The sequence below is a fragment of the Vavraia culicis genome, assembly GCF_000192795.1.
Source record: "Vavraia culicis subsp. floridensis unplaced genomic scaffold supercont1.15, whole genome shotgun sequence".
NCBI classification, from domain to species: domain Eukaryota; kingdom Fungi; phylum Microsporidia; family Pleistophoridae; genus Vavraia; species Vavraia culicis.
In genome coordinates, this window is record NW_007360618.1 from 83,981 (window position 1) to 107,141 (window position 23,161).

Genomic DNA, 23,161 nt, shown 5'->3' on the forward strand with positions numbered 1-23,161 from the left:
GCTGTTACGCTTGTTAATTGTTCATTTTTCGTATCATTAGGGCACTCCTAAGATGATAATGTCCGACTAAAGTATATTCGAGGTTCTTTATAATTACGTCAACAGTAAATTCAAATAACCACCTCTAAAATATAATACAAGAGAAACGAGGATACTAATTTTTGAAATTGCAAAATTTTCGCATGTATATAATACGCTCAAATCTACCGGTTGCTCTACTAGCACTTACAACTAAGAACTGGCGTGGTTTAGTGCAATAAAAATTATTCGTGTGCGATGCAGCGTAGTAAAACGTGACTGAGACAATAAGTGAAGCTGGTATTTATCTATGTTATTTAGCTACATTGCTTCACACCTGGTAACCAGAACTAAACAAATACGGTGAAGCGGCCACAGCACGAAAGTAAAAATCGCAAGTTACTAGAATGATAATATTTACATGTTTTTATATGTGATGTACTTCGTATGGCAAATTTAACTAGCACGCATGTTTCCTGGCTGTAGGATGGCTAGCCATTGTAGCACACGTTAATATGATTACAAGTATTATAGAGTAGGAATGATGCGCCTTGCAGCTCACGAGCCTTGTTTTAATACAGTATTCTGTTCAGCATACAGCGCGTACATGAATGCTTTCTGCGAACAAAGTGCTAAACCGGAAAGACTTTTCCACAAATAGGTATATTAATGGACAGAATGTATAAATTTTACTTTTACATGAAATAAGACGGTCTGGAAACATCGATGCCATACTCCTCTAACGCCTTTTCTAAATCGTTCATGTGTAACGTGAGCTTCTTCTCTTTGGGAAATCGCTTATCTTTTTGTGCCGCTTTTTGGTGAATTTTGTGGAATTGAAACGATGAGGTTGCAACATCTGTTATGAATTTCTGTGCCAGTAAAGAGATTGCTTTCTTGGTCTCTTTGTCGGCACAATCGATACCGCTTCTCTCCAGTAAATGGTCTAAAACTATATCTGGAATGAGGGGTGTGAAATCATTTATATTTATATCGACACTTTCATCCTGTGGCTGCGCGGGTGTTTTATTCTCCTTTGGTCTTTCGTTTTTTTCTAATTTTTCATCCATTTCTGGGGGGTATTAAAGAATATTTTTTAGCAGCGGTAGAATTTCTGAGCAGCTGTCAGTATAAGCCGAGTGCTGGTACTTCGTCTATTCACTGCTATTTTATACACCAAACAGTGATAATTCGACCATTTATCAATCAATAAACATGTTAATGTTCATATGTTGTCAAATATACAAACGGCTCAAATAAAAACAGCAAACTCTTCATTTTGGCTGATCATAGTTTGACTGCTAGGTACCTGTGACGCATCATACTTTTATACTAACCTGAATCAGCTCGGTAACTGATGTAAATGTCTAAAAAAGCTCTTCAATAGTGAATAAGAGCGTAAATATTCTTTTCGTGTAACCAATGTTTTTTTAATTGTTTAACCGCAAAACGTTTGTCATTACCTTGGATATTTTAAAATTTGCTATTTATACTTTTGCACAAATTTTTAAGTATTTTTCATACAGTTAACGCCAGGCAAGCAATATAATGTAATTTTATTGATTAATGTCATAACCAATCTATTGATCAAACGTGAAGGCCCATTTATTGAATTATTTGCGAAGCAGTTTGATGCCTATGCTGCGATCCTTCTCAGCATTAGTTCGGGTCAGTGCCCGGTACAAACCAGGTCATATAACCGTTTATAAATTGTTTGTTAAAAACAGCATCATTTGCAAACCCTGGACCGATGATTATCAAAGTAAGGGACATCCCGTTTTTTAAGTCTATAATAAGGTCAATGACCAATATTGAGTATCTTACCTTCAGAACGACCAACAACAAGCTTATAATCTCCTCGGCACTCATAAACATCTACTATGTAGAAATAGATTCGACGCTTCTAGAATTTTCAGACTATCAGGTCACAGACTTCTCCGTGAATGCCAACCTGTTGAAGAAGATTCTCAAGTTCTTCAAAACACAGCTTATCATAAGGATGAACGGTTCGTTAGAACTGTGCTATGAATCCACAAAAAAGAACTACGACATCTCAGTTCCTTTCATAAAAACGATAAAAAATGAGCTTAATGAGATGGGTGATGTGGAGACACTCTTTGTTGTCCAGCCAGTCGATTTAAACTTCCTGCAGAACTTCAAGAAAACAACATACAATTGCACAGATAAGCTGGTGGTTAAACAGAATATAGAGGGTGGTGCTGAGGAGATGGAATTTGATGTTGATATTCTGAAAGCAAGCGGTGTGCCCTTTACTTGTGATAATTTGTGGTTAGGCCCGACAAAGTCAATCAGATCATTTGTTGAGAACACAGTTTTTATGTTCAATCATTCAATGCTGCAGGTAACATTTGTGTTTAAGAAACAGAAAAATTGTAAATTTATTGTGCAGATTCCCAAGCTGTACGAAAAGGATTAAATGAACGTTGTATATGGCCATCACCTTTGCTATTGCTACGTTTATATCTGCTAGCAGGTCATTTATGCCTATCGGTACCTAAACACACGCTACAAATTTATTTACATAATTTTTTTCATCACAAAGCATTAATTAAAACTTCTTCGTCTCCACACAACAGACAATTCTTTCCAATTCGCAGAATGAAAGCACAGTGATCATAAGGCCTTCTGTTTCAGCCATAAAAATTAAAATGATGGTTATCACGCAACCAATTCCTAAAACAAATCTTTAAATCTGCGGTGTTCTGGCTCAATCTAACAATATGTGGTAGATCAGGTGTTGTGTACAGCAGCTTCGTTAGTTCCAAGATCACTGTTTTAACTTAGCACCTATGTCTGCAGTCATACAATTTTGGTTTTATATGCTTGCACACACGTATTCTATCTCGTTGATTTTTGCATAATGCCTCGTAAGTAGCCATTCACTCCGTATATATCCATTTTTTTATTTGATATTCTTGTCATTCGCAATCAATTCCCAGTTTTATCGTAAAAAAAGCACCCGATCCCTTATGAACGGCGACAGCAAGGTAAATTCGATATTGAAAGAACTAATGGTTGACTGGGATGACCTGGCACAGGCGGACTACAACCCTTTAAAGAATGCGCTGGAATTAAATGACGACAGTTCTTTGGTGGCAACCAATTTCAGAAATTTTTATCACAAAATAGATGCTGCTATGGCGGAGATAATAAAAAATAAGTACCGGGGATTTAATGACTCAGTGCTGATATACACCGACATAAATAACCTCTATTTGAAACTTAACAAACTGATTCTGGACATGGTTGAGAAAACTAAGGACTGTATGCACTCTCTTGATTTGGACATCAGCAAAATAGAAAAAGAAAGTATAGAGATAAAGAAGCAGCGGAAAATACAGGAATATGCTTCGGACGTAAATGAATTGTACAGGACTTATGTAATATATGAGAAGAAATTGGCGGAAGAGGACTTTGAATTCTGCACAGAGACAATAATAAAGATTTTGGAGACAGATTTGGATGAGGTAGAGGCCGTCAAGGAGATGAAATCCGTTTTTTACCACAAAAGAAAACAGTTCTTGAATGTGTTGCACAGGAAATTGGATGAATATATCTTTGAAGAAAATGAAATGAAAAACGAAATTGAGCCTTCACAGGACATCGAGAGCGTAATTTTTCGAGAAAGACGGTTGTTGAGCTATGTGGTGCAATTGGATGGACTGCTAGAATTTGATAATCACGTGTTTTATAATCTTAAGTTCAACTTTTACAGGAAAGTTAACGAAATCATTAGTTCTGGAATCGAGCTAGCAGATGTTTTTCGGTGTACCATCGATCTTTTCTTCAACATAATGAAGAAATTATGTCAATTCTCTCACAACCTCCAGATGGACGATGAGGAGAATTTCTACGGTGAAAAATACACGAAATTTAGAATATTTTGCCTGAACGGGCAACAAAATGTTAAAGGAGAGCTGAAAGAAGAACTATTACGCCTTGTACACAGCTATTCAAGAACAAAACGAGTCTTTGATACGAAGTTTAAAGTTGAAAATTTGATCGATTTCGTGAATTACGAGGGATTGTACGAAAACAAATATAAAATCTACGAAAGGATGGTGGTGAGAGATGAAAACAAGTGCTTATACGCGGATTATACACTTATAAAGAAACCATCAATCAGCAACTTGTTTTTGTTCTATGACGTTTTGAAGGGAAAGTTTGGGAATTCAACCGATGAAGAGAAGGGCCAAAATTTGCTTTGTAATGATAAGGCAGAAGGAAGATCAGCCAAGGCAGGTAGTCATGCGGAAGACGGTATGAAGACATCGGAATCACACCAAGAAGGATCTGTTGATCAGGAAATTCACAAATTAACGAGTTTAAAAGTGACAGCTAAAAAACTAAGATCAGAATGCAAAACAGAATTGCTCGGTGAAATAGCACGTTATATCAGGAAAATGCTTAAAAAAGAGGACAAAAATCTGAAGCACAGGATTGTCCGGATATTGAACAAGGAATTCTCTATGGAAAGAGACTACAAAACGCAGCGCCTTTTTTTCTTTACACATTTCATTAATTACTTTAAGCCATTCAGTGGTCGAATTTTGTTCCTGAAGAATTTTCTGTGGTCTTTTGAGTACGTAACCAAGAAATTTGAGGATTGCTTTGCATCATTCTTCCGATCGCAGGTGATTCATGACTCAGTCTACAATAACGGGCATGTAAACAGCAATGAACAAATATTTGAATGCTTTAAAAGGCAAATATTAGTCAAAAACATCGTATACGACAACTTAGCCATTAAGAAATCAAATTTTGATAAAATAGTGTTTGCGATCTTGAGTCTGAGGGATCTCATAGATTTTTACAAATTGAATGTTAAGGAGCTGGAAATAATTAATAAGAATCAGAAAGCCGAGAGCATCTTATCGAACTTACAGGACATTTACAATGCATACAACGTATCGTTGTCTCTGGAAATAGTTTTGAACGTTTTTTATTTTTTTGACAAATTTTATCGTGACAATGATCGGTCGTTCGCAGAGCTGTTAAAGGTTGTAAATGACATAAAAAGGAGTCTATGCTACCTGCGTGTAGAAAAGGAACAGTTTCTGTACTTTAACATTTATCTGTCATCAGAAATGAATGTTTCTCCCTACTTTATTTCGATATTTGATGTTCTGAATTTTTACATCATTAAAAATATCAGAAAACTGAAGGTTAGCAACGACAATGAGCTAAAAACATTTGTTAATGATCTAAAAGACGTTGAGGAGATGCTTCAGGGATTGAGTTTGGGACAGGTTGAAGGCTTTGATGAGAGTTTCAGCTTCTTTGAAGATGTGCTGAAGGACAAGTGTGCGAGTGAAGAGGCCAAACTTCTTAGATCTAAGATCAACTGAGAATGTGGCGCTGCATCGGTGTAAGTTGCAAATAAACGATTACTTATGTTTTTCAGGTGATCACCATGGCTTTAGCAGCATGGCGATCATGAATACTTCGTATTGTCAGCGTTTTTCTTTCCACAAATAGGGAAATTATTACCACGTCTTTTTCAATTATCAGGAAAAACACAGTGAGAGTGTCATTTGCTTCATCATCTTTCAATACATGCCCAGCTCAAATGCTTGTATAAAATAAACATCATATCCAGAGAAAATGTGTCCGCTGTTTATGGCCTTTCGGCAGAGAGAATGGTATTAAACCACTCATCTCCTAGAAATGCATCGGCAACTGCAGCTGATATTAACCTTGAACAACAAAGTAAACATATACATCGTTCTAGATGGAAAGTGACGCGATCGACTGAGATAAAATTAAAATTAACCACAGATAAAGGTCCAACAGACCAAATGCTTTAGTTTCTTCACAAATTGCTTCTATAACTATGGATTGCGATGGGTGTGCGTCATGTGATAAGAGTGTTTCGTATTCATTCTCGGTGCAATCATTTAAATTTAATTTACTTATTATCTTGGATTGATCATTGCAGGATAACTTTGCATTCCAGCCTTGCCAGATGATAAACAAAGATGGTAACAAAGAAAAATGTTCGCTTGACGAGCAACTGCCAGCCACGTTGAGAAAGTGGTTATCACAAATGATTTAATCGTAAAGGATGGTGGAATGTATGGCTGCCAAGAGATTGTGCAACGTGTTTTCGTTACATACATCTTCACATGTGTCCAGTAAATGCTTCCTAAAATCAAGCTTGCCCATTTTATACAGTTCTAATTCTTCCTTTGTCAAATTTTTTTCGTCCTCTACCCTCTTAAGATAATTCATCGCCAGGTCTTTCATTTTCCTGCTAGTCTCTTCGGATTTCAGCCTCCTAATCCTCAAATTATCTGTCCAACTCTTTTTGTGCAGATTTAAAAGCATCTTTTCCTCCATCTCAGTCTTCTTGTACTGTATGTTAAACGAGTAGTAATTTCGGTTAAGCCCGTGCAGAAGTGCTATCACCGATGGACTGTTGTAATACCCTATATTACTCGTAACCTCCCTGTACTCAGACACTGTCAGTCCCATCTGGTTTGGAATTAACCTGAAAGCATCCAACACAACTTTTCCCTTCACGCTCTGTATAGGATCGATGACAACGGCCACTGCCCTCTTATTCAGCTGTTCAAACGCGGACTGTGTGCTTATATCGACGTTACTCAGCCAACACCCGAAACCCGGGTGGCTGTGATACCAGCCGACCACGGTTTCATTGCGACCGGTTATTGCCAAAGTATCCATCATCTGTGTTTGAAATACGGGGTCAACTGCTTCGACGGTAACACCTGTGCCGCTTTGCGGCATAGCAAACACGTCTACCACCTTTATTGTGAACTCGTCCACGAACTCACCAAGCATGAGCCCCATCACCTCCATGGGTATGCCTGCACGGCCGTGTTTCAACATTTTCAACAGAGCCAATGATGATATTTGAATGGTCTCGCTGGTGTCCGGCACCTTGTCATGTGAATCCATCATTGTAAATTCCATTGAAGGGCTTCCCTCTTTTTTTTATTTTGTTACTTCAGATTACGATGATTAATTGGCAGTTGACAGCCCGGGTCCGTATTAAATGTTAAAATTATATTCTCGTACGAATGTGTGCTATGATAGCAACCAAACGAATTATTTTTCTTGAATTGCTACTAAAGTTCGTATTTGGCACGTATCTACTAGCTGTTCTCTTCTCGTTGCTAGATAACTACGTGTTATTACGTTCATTTCGGATATTACATCGTGTTGTTGATAAGACCTCGTTACTGAAGAAAAGTTTAACCGGTAAAAAGACCTTTCGTTGGCACTTGCTTGTCTAGAATGATCATGCCCGATGCACCTCTTTACCAGGATGATTATTCGTTCCTATACCCGAAAGGCATACAGTACATAACATGTCCGATCACTTGTTGTTTGTACTTTGTTAATTCCAATCAATTGGCCAAATCATCAACTTTTTTCCGTGCCAGAAATTATTGCGTACTACCTGTTATTTCTCGTATAAATACAAATTCTTATTGGCAGGTGCAAGAATTAAATTGGTTGTGCAGTTTGTATCGTGTTTGTGATGTTCATGGTATTTATTGAAAGCTCTCATCAAACAAAAGCACATAAATTGTTCAATTACACATTCATTTTATGCCTCATTCCTGAGTTATCTACTCTCCGGTATTTACAACTCAGCAATATAACCGATTTTCCGTGAACCAAAGGCTCGTGTCCACGGTCTGTGGCGCCATCCATAAAAGTGCATTTGTTCGGATGTTTTGTGTGAGAGGAGAAATAAGCGTACTTTTAGTCAAATTCGATACTGTTTGTTTGTAGACTGTTTTGGTTGTCTGGTGTCACTGCTAACCTTCCTTATAGATCAGTAAGAACAAAACTGGCTCAAAATGCCATATTAATCAATTTCACCGGTGCAAATGTAACTCGAGCCGAAACCGGTCAATAATTTACAAAAACTAAAGCATATGTTCACTTATCTCACAAACTTTTCATGTGCACACTGAGTACGTCGTTCAAAAACGTCAACACTGTCAAAAAATCTTTTACTTTGCTCCGCTCCACCACCCCCCTAGTCACCGCAATGATATCGACCTACCGGAACAATATTTACGTTCTGAACAACAACCTGCTCCTTATTTATGACGTAGATCTGAATCTTACGCGCATGCAAAAAGTAATGGCGGTGTTCACACCAATACTACACAGGAATTATGTAGCTGCGTACAAGACGCTTTATAAAATATCGAATGGCGAGCTTGCTGCCGTGAGAACATTTAAGAAGAAAATAGCGAGCATACAAACGGATGACGAGCACATTGTGATATCGGAGAGCACAGGAAACATTTTAATTGCACGGCGAGGCGAGCACCACTTCAGACTTCTGCTTGGTCACTACCTCCAGATAAACAAGATGATAGTGCATGATGGCGCAATAATAACGGCAGATAACTACAAAATTAGGGTGAGTGAGTACGATGGGAGAATACGGAACATTTTCTTTGCCAGCAACCACAATGTATTTTACGGCGGAGGTTTCTTTTACGTTCTCTATGACAGCAATCTGCAGATATACGAACGAAACACGAATACAGATACGAAAAAAGACGAAAATGAGTACGATGCGCTTGTTCTTCTCAATACTCTTACGCTTCAGGATAAAATAATAGACATACTTCTTCTTAATGATGCAATTTATTTGATCACCGATGGAAGTAATTACTTGGTAAAAAACTCGGGGTTCACTATTAGTGAGCCAAGTCCCTACAATTTCAAGGACGCCTTCATAGATGACGATTCTGTGTACTTCTACACAGAGGAAAGTAAGTTACAGAAATTGAATGTTAAAGATTTGAAATGAAAGGCAAGGATTAAATAAAATAATAGCATAGTAATACGGTTTGCTGAGCATGGATGATTTATAGGTCATTTACTCTTTATTACATGCGTGTGGCGGACAGAGCAGGGAAATTTACATTTGTGCAACGATATCACAATATAAAAATTATTTGCCTGAGATAACATGATATAGACTAGTTAGAGGCATTGTGATTTATCTATTTATACTTGACACGCCACACCGTATTATCTTTTTCTTCGACTAAGAATGTATTAAAGTTGTTTCATTTCTGGTAGAAGCATTCTGTCTTCATGGTTTGAACAGGTATAACTCAATGTATTAAATCCACCTTAAACAGTCATATTGACATTTCAGGGATCGGTGATCACATCTTCTGTCTGTGAACGGATTGTGCTGGACTTGTTTTTTCACCCTTCTTGTCCGTTATAAATCACCTAAAAATATTTGGCCCTGGTCAAATGGCTTACAAATCCACGAAGACATTCCTAATCGTAGGAATGGCAGGAACAGGTAAATCCACCTTTTCGCAGAGCTTATACACATGGATATCATCACAATATCCGCCTATAATAGATTTCAAATCGTGTTTAAACAGCAACATAACGTCAATAAATTTAGACCCGGCCACACTGAAGGTTAAGATGCCGCTTGATCTCGACATAAGAGAATATTTTGATTACGAAAATGTGATGGAGACATACAACATTGGTCCCAACGGGGCAGTCACCACCATCATCAATCTTTTTCTTATGAGATGGGATGTTAAAATTACGAGCAATTTTGTGATTATTGATACACCGGGCCAGATAGAAGCGTTTGTGTGGTCCAATGCGGGTAAGGTACTCGTTGATAAGTTAGTATACTGCAGAAGTGGTGTGAGCGATAAAATAGGCGACAACAGCGTTAAAAATGATCTTATGAGCGGTGAAAGCATCGAAAGTGGCAAAAGTAAAAGTGCTAAAGCTGGGGTCAACCCCAACAGCGTTATTCTCTTGTATCTAATAGATTCCCAGGAGTGCAAGAAGCCAAGCGTGTTCATGTGCAACATGATATACGCCCTAATTCTTAAATTACGTTTCAATGTTCCCATCCTCATTGTGTTTAATAAGGTGGACCTATCCCCTATGCCCGTGGAATGGATCTCAAACTATGAGAAGTTCATGAACGATGTAAATGATGACAGCATGTGTAATTCGTTGCTGAGTTCGATGGCACTTTATTTCGAGGAATATTACCGATCGTTTGATTATATTGGTGTCAGTTCTATCACTGGTGAGGGCAGAGATGAGTTCTTTGAGCGTATAGAGAAAATGATGGACAAGAATGTTTAAATACAGGGTTTTTCGCTTTTGAAAAGAACAGATTAAATGCAATTTTACACACACGGTAATAAGCGTTTATTGCAATCCTATTTTTTGAAAATCTGTTTAATTACCACTTCACAACCACAGCATCCGAATACGTTCCTATTTTCAATATTTTGTGTATACGGAAGAGTAGCTAATATTTTAACCGAAGCTGCATCATACATTCTACTGATTTACTGTCTTTTGCTCGTTTTTTAGCGTATGAAATGTTCGATCCTTTTTCATCAATTCTATTCCGTAGCACAGCTTTTTCAGAGTATCATCCTCCAGATAATCCATCATTTGTACGAAGTAGTAGCCTTTCCAATTTCCCATAGAAATATAAAAGTATAAATTGTTGAAGAAGTATTTCAAAATTCCATCTCCATCAACATGCCCGTCACTACACTCTTCAAATAACATGGAAAGCAGCGCATAGAAATAAATTATAAAAAAGTCACCGTTTCGATGCAAAACATTCCCAAGAATGTTCAATACATCGCACTGCCATCCCGCATATGCGCCGTTAATGATAGTTTTGGCTTTAAAGTACAGACTGATATTCGAATTAGAGCGCATAAAACTGATGCGGTGCAATTTGTTGGTTACAAACAGGTACTCATGGTGCAGAAAGGAAGATTTCGTTGCTTTCAAACCACTTTTCAACACTTGCACTGCTCTTTTCCATTCATCGTTTCTCTTCAAAAAGACGTATTTCTCATAAAAAACAAATTCAGTCTTTCTTATCCGGGCAAAAAAGGCATCAAAACTAGAATTGTCATTGATTTCTTTCATATATCTCATAGAAAATAAGTTTAGCCCGTCATCATCCCATTTCTCGGCCATGTTACACATTTTAACTATGCTTAACCGGTAATTTGCATATGTTTCATTCACCTGCTTTCCATTTCCACCTTTTTCACTTTGTACCCCAAGTTTTGCATTCTCTGTACTATTCTTGATTTCTTGCTTGTTATTTTTGTGTTCGTGTGGCAGCTCAAAATTCATAACAAATGCTTTACTTTTATTGCAAATAACACGTAAACGTAACATTTCCAGTTCTTTATCCTGTCTTATTTCCAATGCCTTATCAATTTCGTTTAAGGCCAACTCCTTTGATATTTTGAGCATGCACCTGTATTTTCTGTTGCTTTTCTCTTTTTTCACCAACTCTAAAGCACTGATATAATCCTTGTTCATGTGATGCAACGTGAACATTGCATCTTTATAGATGTGCCGTTTTCTTGGATATTTTTTTACAAACGCGGCCAGCGTCTTTTTGACACGGTTAAGCGCTACGGTTTCAGCAAATGCTTCTTCCTCATCATAATTAACAATTTCAACCGTGCGATCCTGGCACATCCTATCATTATCATTAATAGTTTCTGTTACTGTATCCACTGCCCTTGAACCTATTCTATGACCAGTACCACTTTTAACCATCTCTTTAACGTGTCCTACCACATTTTCTCTATTTTTAACAACTGTACGGTAATAAATCTTCAATAGCTCTCTGATTTTCATCATCGTAGCATGTTCGTCACTGGTAACGAATAATTCCTTGACAAAGTCGTACCTTAATCTGCAATTCTTTATCGTATTGTAACACTCATAGATCAAATCGTCATTATCTCTGCACTGCATACAAAGAGTTTCAACGTATTTTGGAAGTGTCTCTCCTTTCTTTAATTTGATCTTCTGCAGCAAACTCGTAGTGAGCGCAGCACCCGGCAGTCGTATCGTTTTTGTACTTGCTGCCAGAATGCGAAGAATATTCTTTGGACTGAGACGAACAAAGTGCTCTGCAAATGTTTTTATAAGAGAAGAACTGTCCAGTCCTGAAATATCATCAATATGGTTATCATTCTCAGGAAATGTACCGGTTGATAAGTTAAAAGCTCTGCTATTATTTTCTACTGGATAAACAGTACTTCCACCGCAATTAGAGTAACAAATTGATCCATCTTTTCTATGTTCCGACTTTAAAGAAATTTTTCCATCATCCGCCATATCAATGCTAATAACGTTACCATTTACGTAATTTTCTAGTATGTACACAAATATTTCATTACATCTTATTTTCTCCTCAACAAACAGTCCAATAACTACCTCTACTTGTAACTTCCATGTGAACAGCCTTTTCATCATTTCTTTAGTTCGTATTCCCGAAGCTACGACATATTCCGCCTTTATTTGTTCATTTTTCGTACTATCTATGAGAATCTCCCACATTTTTATCTTTTCGTTTAATTTGACGTGAGGATCTAAGATGGCACGATGCAGAATTTTCACATCTTTCTTCCTAAAGTATTCGCGTATGTATCTTGGACGTTCTGCGGTAGATGTGTTGTATGAGACACCACCTCGTTCAGTGAGCGAGTTGACAGTAACATGAGCATTACCAACATCACATCCGTTCTTCTGCATTCTCCTGTTAATTTTTTTGATCTCTGCTTGCAACTGCTTATCGCAATTCACCATTAGCAGGGCTCCGCAAATACACAGTTGATGCTCATCTGCCTTTTTAGATTTGAGTCGCGGTAGTTGAGCGGTGAAGTGCTGCTAAAGCTTGGAAAACGTTTTAATTACTGCTGTGATGGTGTGTGTTATATTCCGGGATGTCCTTTGAAGAAATGGCGACTATTGATGCGTTACATTCATACATGTTATAACATCTCTGCGATTCTCTAATAAAAGTTTCTTATCCACGTATAACACATAATATATTCGTATTAAATCGCCTGACCATAATTTCGTGCTCATATTTGTGCCACATCTCATGAAATCCATCATATTACGTGCTAAAACTGCGTAAATGCGTTTTAGAATGTCACTCGATAAATATGATTTCTGCACCATCATAGGACGTGATACCTTTCAGCTCCGTATTTTCCTCGGATTATATGCCTTATTAGTGCTTTCCAGATTAATATGGAGTTTTTCACTGTTCTATAACTATGTTCTCGAGAATGGTGCTATAACTCTGCAGCGAACGAAATATTTCGTTGGCTATAATATTTTTACGTACTGATTGCGCTCAAGTTCTCTCATTTACCATCAATAGCAGTGTTTGTAGAAATAAAATTGAGAATCGTCACACATACTGAGCAAAGCGATTTGTTGTGGGTGTCAAACGTGTTTAACAGTCTTATACGTTTGTAGTGCCGCATTTAAAGCAGCGTAGATCACTCACCGACAAGTAAACATCAATTCTAGCGCTTAAAAAATATAATTAATGGTAAAAGCGATGAATGCCACATCAAAGCATTTATAACACGAATAAAGTACGTGTGTGCAAATCAAATACGATATCGTTTTTAGTCAAAATATAATATTTACAACTACGCAACTGAAAACCATCAATAACCCTGTTCAGGTAGTGACAGATGTGTTCTATGTTGTACCAGCACTACACATACCAAACACGGCTCTTTACATTTTGCTTTTTAGATCCTTCTTCTTCATTCGACTCCCTTTAAAGTAAAACTTGGCCGCTATCAAAACGTGATCGGACGGAAAGTGTATACTCGGTAGGCCTACCATCCTATGCACATATTCATTGTCGATGGCTGACAGCGTAGAACACAATATAAGCCGATCATTGTGAAAAATGTAATCGAGAACGCCTTTGAAATGTGCCGTGAAATTTGTAAGTTCCAGTTCCTGTTCTCCGTACGCATCTTTAACACATAAACCGTGCGAAAAACCGTCTGTACTGAACGGCTTGTAGTTGTAAAGAGAAAAGTCTATATTGAAGGGGTATATACGACCGTTAACGATCAAATCGTACACAGCCGAGTTCTTCATTGAGTTGAAATCTCCTAGCAATATTATTCCGGCCATGGGATATTTTTCTTTGAACTTGTGCACCGCTTCAATCAATATTATTGTCTGAAAAAGCTTAACATCCTTGTAATCTGGGTTCCAATGGATATGTGCATTGGAAATGATCAGCAATCCCCCGTTAGTTTTCTCAAGAACTGTTATCAGTACTATATTGTCTTTTCCCGAGTTTCTGTTCATAATATCCTCGTTTTTGCAAAATCTTTCGTCGGTAAACACCAGATCAGAAAACTTCACACATTGCTGGTCTATAAGTGTAAATTTGTGCCTTTTCCAAAATGTTGCACAGCCATCCACACTCATCTTCTGACTTTCTGGTAGCGATTGTGAACGGCCAGATGGATAGAATAACGAATCGTAATTGCATCGATGGTCTAGCTGGTCTTTAAAATTTTCTATAAACGAATACGTCTCCATTTCCTGTATGCCCAGAATATCCAAATTGTACGAAACTATCTCCTGAAAAATCATCTCTTTTCTATTCTCCCAGTGTAACACCCATGAAGGCACGTATCCGAAAAGCTGTGACGTGGCGTAGTGCGGGCTGAGAATGTTGTACGATGCCACTGAGAGCAACTCGCCCATTCCCTCCGTTTTGTTATGATAATCCACCCATGTTCTATCAAGCGGCACGGGATATGATGTATTATGCTCTCTACAAAAGTGTATTACGCTTATCCCACCCTTGCCCTGGTAAAGTGTAGCAAATGGTTCTAAGAGAGGGTTGTTGTCGATTGAAAACGTTTCTAGTTGGTATAACGTCCCCAGTTCCATCGGTATGAAACTCAGAAAATTGTCATCCAACTTGAGCACCTTCAGCTTTATCATTCTTCCTAGCTCTTTCGGCAGAAAAGTCAGCTTGTTATCGCTTATATCCAGAACCTCCAAATTAGAGAGCTCTGTGATGCCTTTTGGGATGAATGTCAGCTCATTATTCTGCAGATGGAGCTCTTTCAAAAATCTTAAGGTAAACAGGCATTTTGATAGGAATTTAATACCCTGTGACACTAAATCAAGTCCATACCACTCGTCTTTCTTCGTTGACCTCGTAATATTTCTATACCTCTGTGGAGTTCTAGTCTTTTGGTTTTTTTTCTTGGGTGTTGAAACATCCAGCATGTCAAAGGGTGCGCTAATTTGCAAAATATTAAGAAATTAAAAAGATTACGCGTAGTAAACAAAGAAAGGAAAGGAGCGGGACATGTCAACAAATCACATATTGCTCATTAATGAAATAAATAGCAATAGTTGAGATGATGTCTATGCTCTATCTATGAAAAGAAATTGTAATCAATTATGTTTTAGATTTAGTCTTTTGCAAACAAAAAAGTTCTTTCATGGTGAAGCAAGGAGTAACGAGTAATAGGTAAACTTAGTTTAATAAAAACGTTCTTCTAAAACAAATATATCTACTCATGTAAAGGAATAGTTTAGTAGTATAATGGAACAGTTTCTGAGCAGTTAGGGATAGTGAAACAAAGTTGATAATGACTGTAGGTTCTGTTTCATTTCATTAAGAACATAACGATGGATCTATGTAAGCTGATTAGCAGTAAATGTTGGTAAATTTGTGATCAAATTACAGCTCTCAAAATATCACCACAATAACCAAAAAGGAAAGTAATATAAATTACACTCACCTAGACAGGATAAAAAACGAGTAATCATGGTTAACATATCACAAAATACAACTATTTAGCAATTACCACTGTTTTTCCATCGTTACATGCTAACTTGCGAAGTATGATAGGTGTGTTGAAAAAATTTTAGCGCAAAAAGTGCTTGTGGCGGTGCAAGCTGTGCTTAAACACAATAAAACGTGCTAGATTTTTTCTTAACAATACTAAAGATTGTATTGTTTGAATGGCATATAATAGCAACTAACAACAAATTGCTAAGCATTTCGATCCTAGGGTGTATAACAAACTATCAAAATACGAAGTATGTGTTTTATTTTGATTTGTAGACAGTGATGTATGAAGAAATATGGTTACAACACTTACATAAGAGATTTTTCTGGAATAGGTGCCTTGTACTTGTGCGCAGTAATACCTCTTAACCATAGAACAAGAAGTAAGTACAAAATTCGACAAGGTTATAATGATGTGTTCGATTGTTTCAGGAGCATTTTTTGATCCATCAACATGCTTTTCGTCGGGTTATGTGTATCATACAATAAAAAACATAGACAATACCAATAAGAGCAGTTTATGATATCATTGAAATTATTACTACGTAAATACGTCAGATGGATGGCAAAAACGGCTAATGATAGAGACATAAATTTATGTGTTGGTCGTTTTGAGCAGTATATGAAAGACTATTCAAAAAAAATCATAGCATAGCTTCTTCATATTAAGATGCTTCCATTGCAATATAATCATCCACTTTCCACTGTATACCCGTCCCCAAACCATTATTCTGGTATCCATAGGTATAAATTCATCATAAAATGCATAGCAATAGATCGTAGAATCAAAAACGATGTAATAATTCTTTTTTTTCACGCACACCGTTATTAGAAACAATCTAATAGAATCATCAGCAAATTTTAGAAAATTGAATACCACCTTTGTTCTTGGACGGGGATATCTGTTCAACGTAAGAGAATCTTCCAATATTGTCGATAATTCTGAAATCAGCAGGCTCAACTTTTTTTTCATTCTCCTTGTGAGCGGTTTTCGCATATTTTTTGTTTTATGACTCTTGACAAAAGGCCTGACTCGCCAATGAACAGATTGCGTTTTAACCACATACGTTCAAAGTCGTTGTGAATAATGGTGTGGCAGGGATTATATATGTGCAATGAAATGTTTACATATGGCAATTAAACAACGTACAAACAAAATAGGAAAATTTACATAAATGCGTATTTGTCAAAGTGCCTCGATTACATTTTATCAGATGTACTCGTAAAGCACATGATCAACTGATTTGACAAAATTGCCTTCTCATGATCTATCCACGAGTGAAAATACAAATCTAATGGAAATAAATAAAATATTTTGGAACAACAGCGCAACAAAATAGGCCCACAAACATTTTCATAAAAAGAATCACAAATAAATTTTACGTATATTTATCCAAAAACAGCAATTTTCATGTTGTTCAGAATTTCTCCTACCATCGCAATTTCACAATATTATATGTTCAACACCATTATTTACGAGTTATGTTAAGTTACTGCAAAATTAGAACATATGATAGCTTTCTGACTATAAAACAGATCATAATATATCGTGTTGATATCTTTGTTTCCAAATTTTGGTCAATTATCAAATTATTTGATTGTTTCATATTATGAGTTTTCATTGAAGAAGTAAACAATGCTATATCCTCTTTTCATCTTAAAAGGTTGCTTGACTGCTGTTACCGATATTGCCAGGTCCGTTAAACCCTACATCAAAGAACTTTCTCGCCAGGAGAATTTTTGCAATGTCCATGTCAATGTCTTTGACCCGTGTGAAATTGAATATTTGCGACGGTATTGTCTGAAAAAACATTGTATTAATACATTGACACGTGCAGATGACAAAATAAGCTTGTTAGCTAATCCAGAAACACATACTGGATACCGATACGGGGCTTCTGATATATGGAAGCATATATATGCCATAAGCGATGACTTGTTCTACAGGAAAATCGTAAATGGTCTGAAATTCTCCATATTTGTCCATATTTGCCGTTACTATGTGAAGATAGACGAAAAATACTTTGTAAACACCAGTTTTTTTTTCAAGCATTTTCGGAAAGCGGATTATGAAGACTTTCTTTGGCTCTTGAGATTGATTTATTCTGCTTTTGCAAAACTTGATCTGAGTAAACTAAAACTGGAAGAAAAGGAAAGGCAACTTGTGACACAAATGAAAAATATTTTGAACATTAATGACAAGCAAGTACTTAATACACGACTCATAAATAATATTCATGTATGCTTAGATGTAGTTAATTGTGTATCATGTGACAAATGTAAGTTATGGGGAAAAATTCAGTTTGCCGGTTTGATAACAGCTATAAAAATACATAACAATACATTTGATAACAAATTTGACGAGTTTGTTTTTTTGGTAAATCTTATGACCAGGTTAACAGTCACTGCAAATGCAACAAGTAGATTTTTTGATCATAGGAAGCGATAAAACAACCAAAAATAAAGTACGATTATCATGTTTTGTATATTGTGAACGGTTTTCATATCATCACTGGTATCACAGCTTGTGGTTGTTGGCTGATATAAAATTATTTAAATCATTAACTTCCTATTTCACGTTAAATAAAACATTCTTTAGAGCATATGAATACTTTAGACGTAAAATTTGAAGCTGATTTTGATCCTAAGGACTAGTCGTATAAACCAGCAATTTTCTGCTATGAGCATGAAGATCTTATTGTAGTAAGATCATAACAGCAATTATATTTATAACTTTATATTTCATCAAACCACAATAAAGATGTTGTCAAGCGTTATGTACGCCCGTACTACTATGAAAATTTTGTTACAGAATAAAATTACAAATGGTAATCATTGGTTGGCTTAATATGATTCTTCATCAGGCAAAAAAATAACTTTTAACCTTTCCTCTAACCCAAATATCGCAACATGATCTATTCAGCAAAAATTATCATTACAAAAGTGTCTAATTTAGTACATAAAGCTTACATACCCCGTGAAACTTTGGAAGTTATCACAAAATATGTTAATTTATAACCTAAGCATTTTTAGCACAGCAAATTCTTCAATTGTTAAAGAAGAATTGGTTATATCTTGGGATTTTTTCTAATTCTGTCTAGTTACCACCTTAAACCATACATATCTGACGTGTTAAGCACTTATCATGGCCTCAGAGGCCTTTTATTAGTGGGCTGATCCTATGGTTATCTAAATCGACCATTTCAATTTGCCGGTCAACAACAGCAACATTTTCAGGGATCTGATGATGTTGTCACCGAGTTATAGAACAATGATGTGATTGCTGTGCAACGGAAAGCACAATAAAGCGCAATACAAAACGAAATCACAAATAATTGGTAAGTAAATCTCCTGCCATTTGGTACACAATGGAGCCTCACTTAGATGTAGGATGGATTAGTAGGGTACCACACGTATATAACGTAGGAAACAACAGATAAACATCACAATTTGCTTAAAAACCAAATTTTAATCAGTAATGCCTCAGTGCATATATGACTGTTCTGTCTGTCAACGTCTTATACGCATTTTCCATGTTTTTGAAATCATCCTGCAGAAAATCACACTTTCTTTCAAGCATCACCTTCTCAATTTGCACTGTTCCTCCATTTTTTACCTCGGTCATCCTGCATTGTACTTCAGCTGGGTAACAAAGATCAAAAATCCATCTTTCCTGCACATTCCTATTAATACCCTTTGAGAGCCTATTGTATATTGGTTCTCTAACACAGAAAATATTATAATTCTTGAATATATTAGCCAGATTCTTCTTGAATGAGGTAAAATTCTGGTGTATGATGTCCAACACTTTTATTGGCATCACAATTATCATCGCTGCTTGTGTTTCCTCTTCATTATCTTGCACCATTTGTATTTTGATGTTTTCTAGGCTGTCCTTCACCTTGTCATTCATTTGCGTAGAGAACAGAGAATGTATTAGGTTAGAGACCTTCTTTTCAGATGTGGTTTGTGACATTGTAGGGGCGAAAATTTTTTCAAATTTTTTTGCTGTGTATAAATTACACCTTGCTGAGTCACCGGTTCAGATAGGTATTCCTACTCGAAGACGCAAATGGATGATAAGAATTATTCATATAGCACTCGATCATTAGGTAAAAAATGAAATGGCTAAGATGTTGCTTTTTGCATAATTTTGTGGGGTATATCTCCAGACCAAATGTTCAAAGGTAATCGAGCATAATACACTAGCAATATGTGGTGTGTTTAATAGTTTTAATGAGTAATCCGATAAAATTTTCATGAACTTGTAAAATGTGCAGCAGTTATTTCAGTTATTTTCATTAGATAGAGATCAATAACACATAAGAAGATGTCATGGATCTCTTGTCTTACTGGTCGTAGGGTCTATTTTTAGATGATCAAAGATGCATTTTCTGCAATATGCTAAAAATGTATTGTTCTCAAGAATGATTTGGTGAGAAAAATCATCGCTTAGAAGAATATATCATTGGTTAATGGTTGTCATAATTAGTCTCAATGCACCGAAAAATATGTTTAATTGGCTCATATTGAATGTAAGATAGAATGTGAACCGATTTTTATAAGGTAAATGGATTTGTTATTATCTACTAGCACAGCGAACTTGATGTAAGTAAAGACGGTAGTTATATTCACAGCCACAATAATGTTTAATGTGTGTATGCAATTGACCAGCAAAAAAAGCATCTTTGTCACTAAAAGTCGTTTAATTAATAGTAAAAGGTATTCTACAGCCAAAAGGTTGCAATGTCATTCGACTCCCATTTATGGCGTGTTTCTTATCGATGTTGGCAGACTGATAGTAGTTCCAACACCAAGGGCCTTTAAAGTTTTGTGAGTCGTCAAAATATTCACTTGGACATACCAAAGCTTCTCTGCAATAATAACAGTGATGCAAAGGAGAGTATGATCCATTATGCAGATATTTATAGCTATGATTCCACCCACATACAAATATTTGAAAAGCATTTAATCAATTTTTTAACAATCTCAATGGAAGAATTTACGAATTCTCGCGAAACAGATTTCGCAATTAAAATACGTTCCAGGGCACGAAGCGTGGATTATATATCAAGTCACTGTACACAGATGTTTGAACACATCAAACGATAATATATCACAATAGCATGATCTGTTTATACTCCATACGTCATCTGCCAACCCTGTATTACCTTGATCAATAAAGACTGTGAACAATAACTGCCACAAATCAATATCCAAGAAAAAAAGGAGAGTGAGCCAACATCAATACATCAAAATACAACTTAAGTTTTATTTATAGAGTTCCCAAATAACTCTCTCTTCATCATACTCATTTGACCATTCATATCGCATCTTGACGGATTTAAATCGCGTTGAAAAAAACTCATCGAGACAACCGATCATTTTTCTAGGCATTATATCATTCATATCATTGATAATTAGAATTTCTAGCCTATTGAATGTCATGAAAATATTCTCGATGAGAACATTCAACTCCATTCCTTCATTTCGCTCAAATGATTCCGGATGTCTGCCCACATTCCATCTATAACGATACAATCCATCTTTTATCACCAATTTCTTTACGTTTGCGAATTGTGCAAGGCTAAGATGTGCCATAAATTCAATTAACTTCGGAAAATCTCCATCTGCGTGAATACATAGCATTTCTAATCCTGACTGCGCTAAATTTCCATGATCAGGACTTGACATGTGCCTACCATTTTCTAAGAACTGTATATCGGTGCTAATACATGATAACTCTACCAATTTACTGTTTACGTGAAATACCTTCACTTGCTTATAACGATTTATCAGCGTTATCAATTCCTTAAATGGCAGATAAGAACTGATGAAGAGATCCTCCAATAAATCTTCTAAACCACATTGTTGCAACAAAAGTTTATGATTATTATCCTCATAAGCAATCAGCTCCACTTTGAGACATTTTAACGCTTGCTGCTCATTTATCATTTGAATGAGTGCTCTATCTGCACGCCAACACTTAATTTTCAGTGATTTTAACCCTTTCATATTTACTATACTGATGCGATTATTCTTCAGCTCTAAATCACAATCGCTAGCATCAATTTCCAAAACTTCAAGGGCAACAAAGTCTATACCAAAAATGTCAACAGCATCAAAATAATGTTCACAAGTGGAATAAGTTAACATCAAATGTTTAAGTCTCTTTTTGTTGATTGTCTTCAAAAATTTGACTGCGAGCCTTACGTCCAATATTTCAATTGATAAATACTCTAATCTAACCCTAGAACACCGAGAAGACACGAACAGCGGTTTTTTTCTTAACCTATGCAATGATGCCTGCCGTGGATCGATTATTTTTTTGTTCCTAAGCACAACATTCACATATCGACCCGAGTTTACTGTCAGAGTACGTAGATTTATACAGTTACTCAGTTCAATGATAATTGTTGCATAGTGCGATTGACATATGGTTTGTGATTTTATGTCTTCAATATATATACTGCACATGTCGAAGCAGACTGCTTTATATGATTCTCCAAATGCTAACTTAATTTTTTTCGGCTGTTTCTCAGTACCTTCTGAAGTGAGAAAAATACATTCGGTAAAACTCAGATTTTCCAGTGCTGTATTACTTATTTTCTCTAAAAATTCATCAGCAACTATCATACGGATAATTGTTAGCGTTCGTAATTTTGGAGTTTTTTCAATATTTATAAAATCTTGCACTGTTCTATGAGGTTCATAGATCCGATCTGTATATTCATGCGTCAAGTTATGAAGATATAGATCAGTAATGAAATAAAATTGCTGTATCATATCTCTGAGATCAGATAAATCTTCCAACAACCTACGAACAACAATTTTCAAGAACATAATACGGTATTTTGCAAAAATACATTTCACCATCTCAATGCTCGTCTTGTCAATAGAAACATTCAATCCTCCCGGTGGCTCTGTGCTGTCCTCTTGCTTAACAGAAAAATGCAAACCAAACCTCATAGTCTCGTAGACAAATCGTACTGTCTTTGGAAGCTCGTGATAAAAGGTTTGCAAGTTCTTGTATACACCCATTTTTGCATCCTCACGGAGTATTCTGTCGTTTAGAATCTTGAGGTATTCTGCAATGAGAGCATGTCTGTCATCCGATTCTTGCTCTGACTCATCTTGCACGTACCCCGGATTATCCATATATTCTTCGTCTGGGTACACACATCCTGAGCTGATACTGTTTTCCTTACTATCCGTGTTGGTACATAAGAAGTGATGGATCAGCAATATGTTACTGAAAAAAATCATGGGATCCACAGAATTCTTTCCTTTTATAGTTTTAAATTTGCAAAAATAGTGATTTAATCCATTCTTATCGGTACGTACTTTTAGTTCATCTTACATGTGAACAGTCATGTGATTAGAGGAGAATGCCAGCACTAAATTATGATCTTTTTGATATTAACAATGATGCTGCTCACA

General features: G+C 36.3%; 12 protein-coding genes across 12 annotated transcripts; 5 read left to right on the forward strand and 7 right to left on the reverse strand.

Annotated features, from left to right (window-relative positions):
• Positions 1–626: 626 nt before the first annotated feature.
• Positions 627–1,088, reverse strand: VCUG_01092 (uncharacterized protein; the record flags this gene model as incomplete). The annotated part of the gene is made up of 1 exon (XM_008075920.1): positions 627–1,088. One exon carries the CDS (start codon positions 1,086–1,088, stop codon positions 714–716), a length of 375 nt encoding a protein of 124 aa, XP_008074111.1. The 3' UTR covers positions 627–713.
• A 680-nt stretch (positions 1,089–1,768) lies between these two features.
• VCUG_01093 (uncharacterized protein) lies at positions 1,769–2,670 on the forward strand (the record flags this gene model as incomplete). The annotated part of the gene is made up of 1 exon (XM_008075921.1): positions 1,769–2,670. One exon carries the CDS (start codon positions 1,769–1,771, stop codon positions 2,453–2,455), a length of 687 nt encoding a protein of 228 aa, XP_008074112.1. The 3' UTR covers positions 2,456–2,670.
• Positions 2,671–3,008: 338 nt separating this feature from the next.
• On the forward strand, positions 3,009–5,424 carry VCUG_01094 (uncharacterized protein; the record flags this gene model as incomplete). Its single annotated transcript, XM_008075922.1, has 1 exon — positions 3,009–5,424. One exon carries the CDS (start codon positions 3,009–3,011, stop codon positions 5,385–5,387), a length of 2,379 nt encoding a protein of 792 aa, XP_008074113.1. The 3' UTR covers positions 5,388–5,424.
• Positions 5,425–6,028: 604 nt separating this feature from the next.
• On the reverse strand, positions 6,029–6,975 carry VCUG_01095 (uncharacterized protein; the record flags this gene model as incomplete). The annotated part of the gene is made up of 1 exon (XM_008075923.1): positions 6,029–6,975. One exon carries the CDS (start codon positions 6,973–6,975, stop codon positions 6,091–6,093), a length of 885 nt encoding a protein of 294 aa, XP_008074114.1. The 3' UTR covers positions 6,029–6,090.
• Positions 6,976–8,065: 1,090 nt separating this feature from the next.
• Positions 8,066–8,873, forward strand: VCUG_01096 (uncharacterized protein; the record flags this gene model as incomplete). Its single annotated transcript, XM_008075924.1, has 1 exon — positions 8,066–8,873. One exon carries the CDS (start codon positions 8,066–8,068, stop codon positions 8,840–8,842), a length of 777 nt encoding a protein of 258 aa, XP_008074115.1. The 3' UTR covers positions 8,843–8,873.
• A 427-nt stretch (positions 8,874–9,300) lies between these two features.
• VCUG_01097 (uncharacterized protein) lies at positions 9,301–10,226 on the forward strand (the record flags this gene model as incomplete). The annotated part of the gene is made up of 1 exon (XM_008075925.1): positions 9,301–10,226. The coding sequence occupies one exon, from the start codon at positions 9,301–9,303 to the stop codon at positions 10,171–10,173; it is 873 nt and encodes a 290-aa protein (XP_008074116.1). The 3' UTR covers positions 10,174–10,226.
• A 148-nt stretch (positions 10,227–10,374) lies between these two features.
• On the reverse strand, positions 10,375–12,669 carry VCUG_01098 (uncharacterized protein; the record flags this gene model as incomplete). The annotated part of the gene is made up of 1 exon (XM_008075926.1): positions 10,375–12,669. One exon carries the CDS (start codon positions 12,667–12,669, stop codon positions 10,375–10,377), a length of 2,295 nt encoding a protein of 764 aa, XP_008074117.1.
• A 691-nt stretch (positions 12,670–13,360) lies between these two features.
• Positions 13,361–15,151, reverse strand: VCUG_01099 (uncharacterized protein; the record flags this gene model as incomplete). The annotated part of the gene is made up of 1 exon (XM_008075927.1): positions 13,361–15,151. A coding segment is annotated over one exon (1,531 nt), but the record flags the coding sequence as incomplete, so codon positions are not given.
• Positions 15,152–16,355: 1,204 nt separating this feature from the next.
• VCUG_01100 (uncharacterized protein) lies at positions 16,356–16,694 on the reverse strand (the record flags this gene model as incomplete). The annotated part of the gene is made up of 1 exon (XM_008075928.1): positions 16,356–16,694. The coding sequence occupies one exon, from the start codon at positions 16,692–16,694 to the stop codon at positions 16,356–16,358; it is 339 nt and encodes a 112-aa protein (XP_008074119.1).
• A 663-nt stretch (positions 16,695–17,357) lies between these two features.
• VCUG_01101 (uncharacterized protein) lies at positions 17,358–18,170 on the forward strand (the record flags this gene model as incomplete). The annotated part of the gene is made up of 1 exon (XM_008075929.1): positions 17,358–18,170. The coding sequence occupies one exon, from the start codon at positions 17,358–17,360 to the stop codon at positions 18,168–18,170; it is 813 nt and encodes a 270-aa protein (XP_008074120.1).
• Positions 18,171–19,170: 1,000 nt separating this feature from the next.
• VCUG_01102 (uncharacterized protein) lies at positions 19,171–19,697 on the reverse strand (the record flags this gene model as incomplete). The annotated part of the gene is made up of 1 exon (XM_008075930.1): positions 19,171–19,697. One exon carries the CDS (start codon positions 19,695–19,697, stop codon positions 19,194–19,196), a length of 504 nt encoding a protein of 167 aa, XP_008074121.1. The 3' UTR covers positions 19,171–19,193.
• Positions 19,698–20,990: 1,293 nt separating this feature from the next.
• Positions 20,991–22,987, reverse strand: VCUG_01103 (uncharacterized protein; the record flags this gene model as incomplete). Its single annotated transcript, XM_008075931.1, has 1 exon — positions 20,991–22,987. The coding sequence occupies one exon, from the start codon at positions 22,985–22,987 to the stop codon at positions 20,993–20,995; it is 1,995 nt and encodes a 664-aa protein (XP_008074122.1). The 3' UTR covers positions 20,991–20,992.
• Between the last annotated feature and the right edge of the window lie 174 nt (positions 22,988–23,161).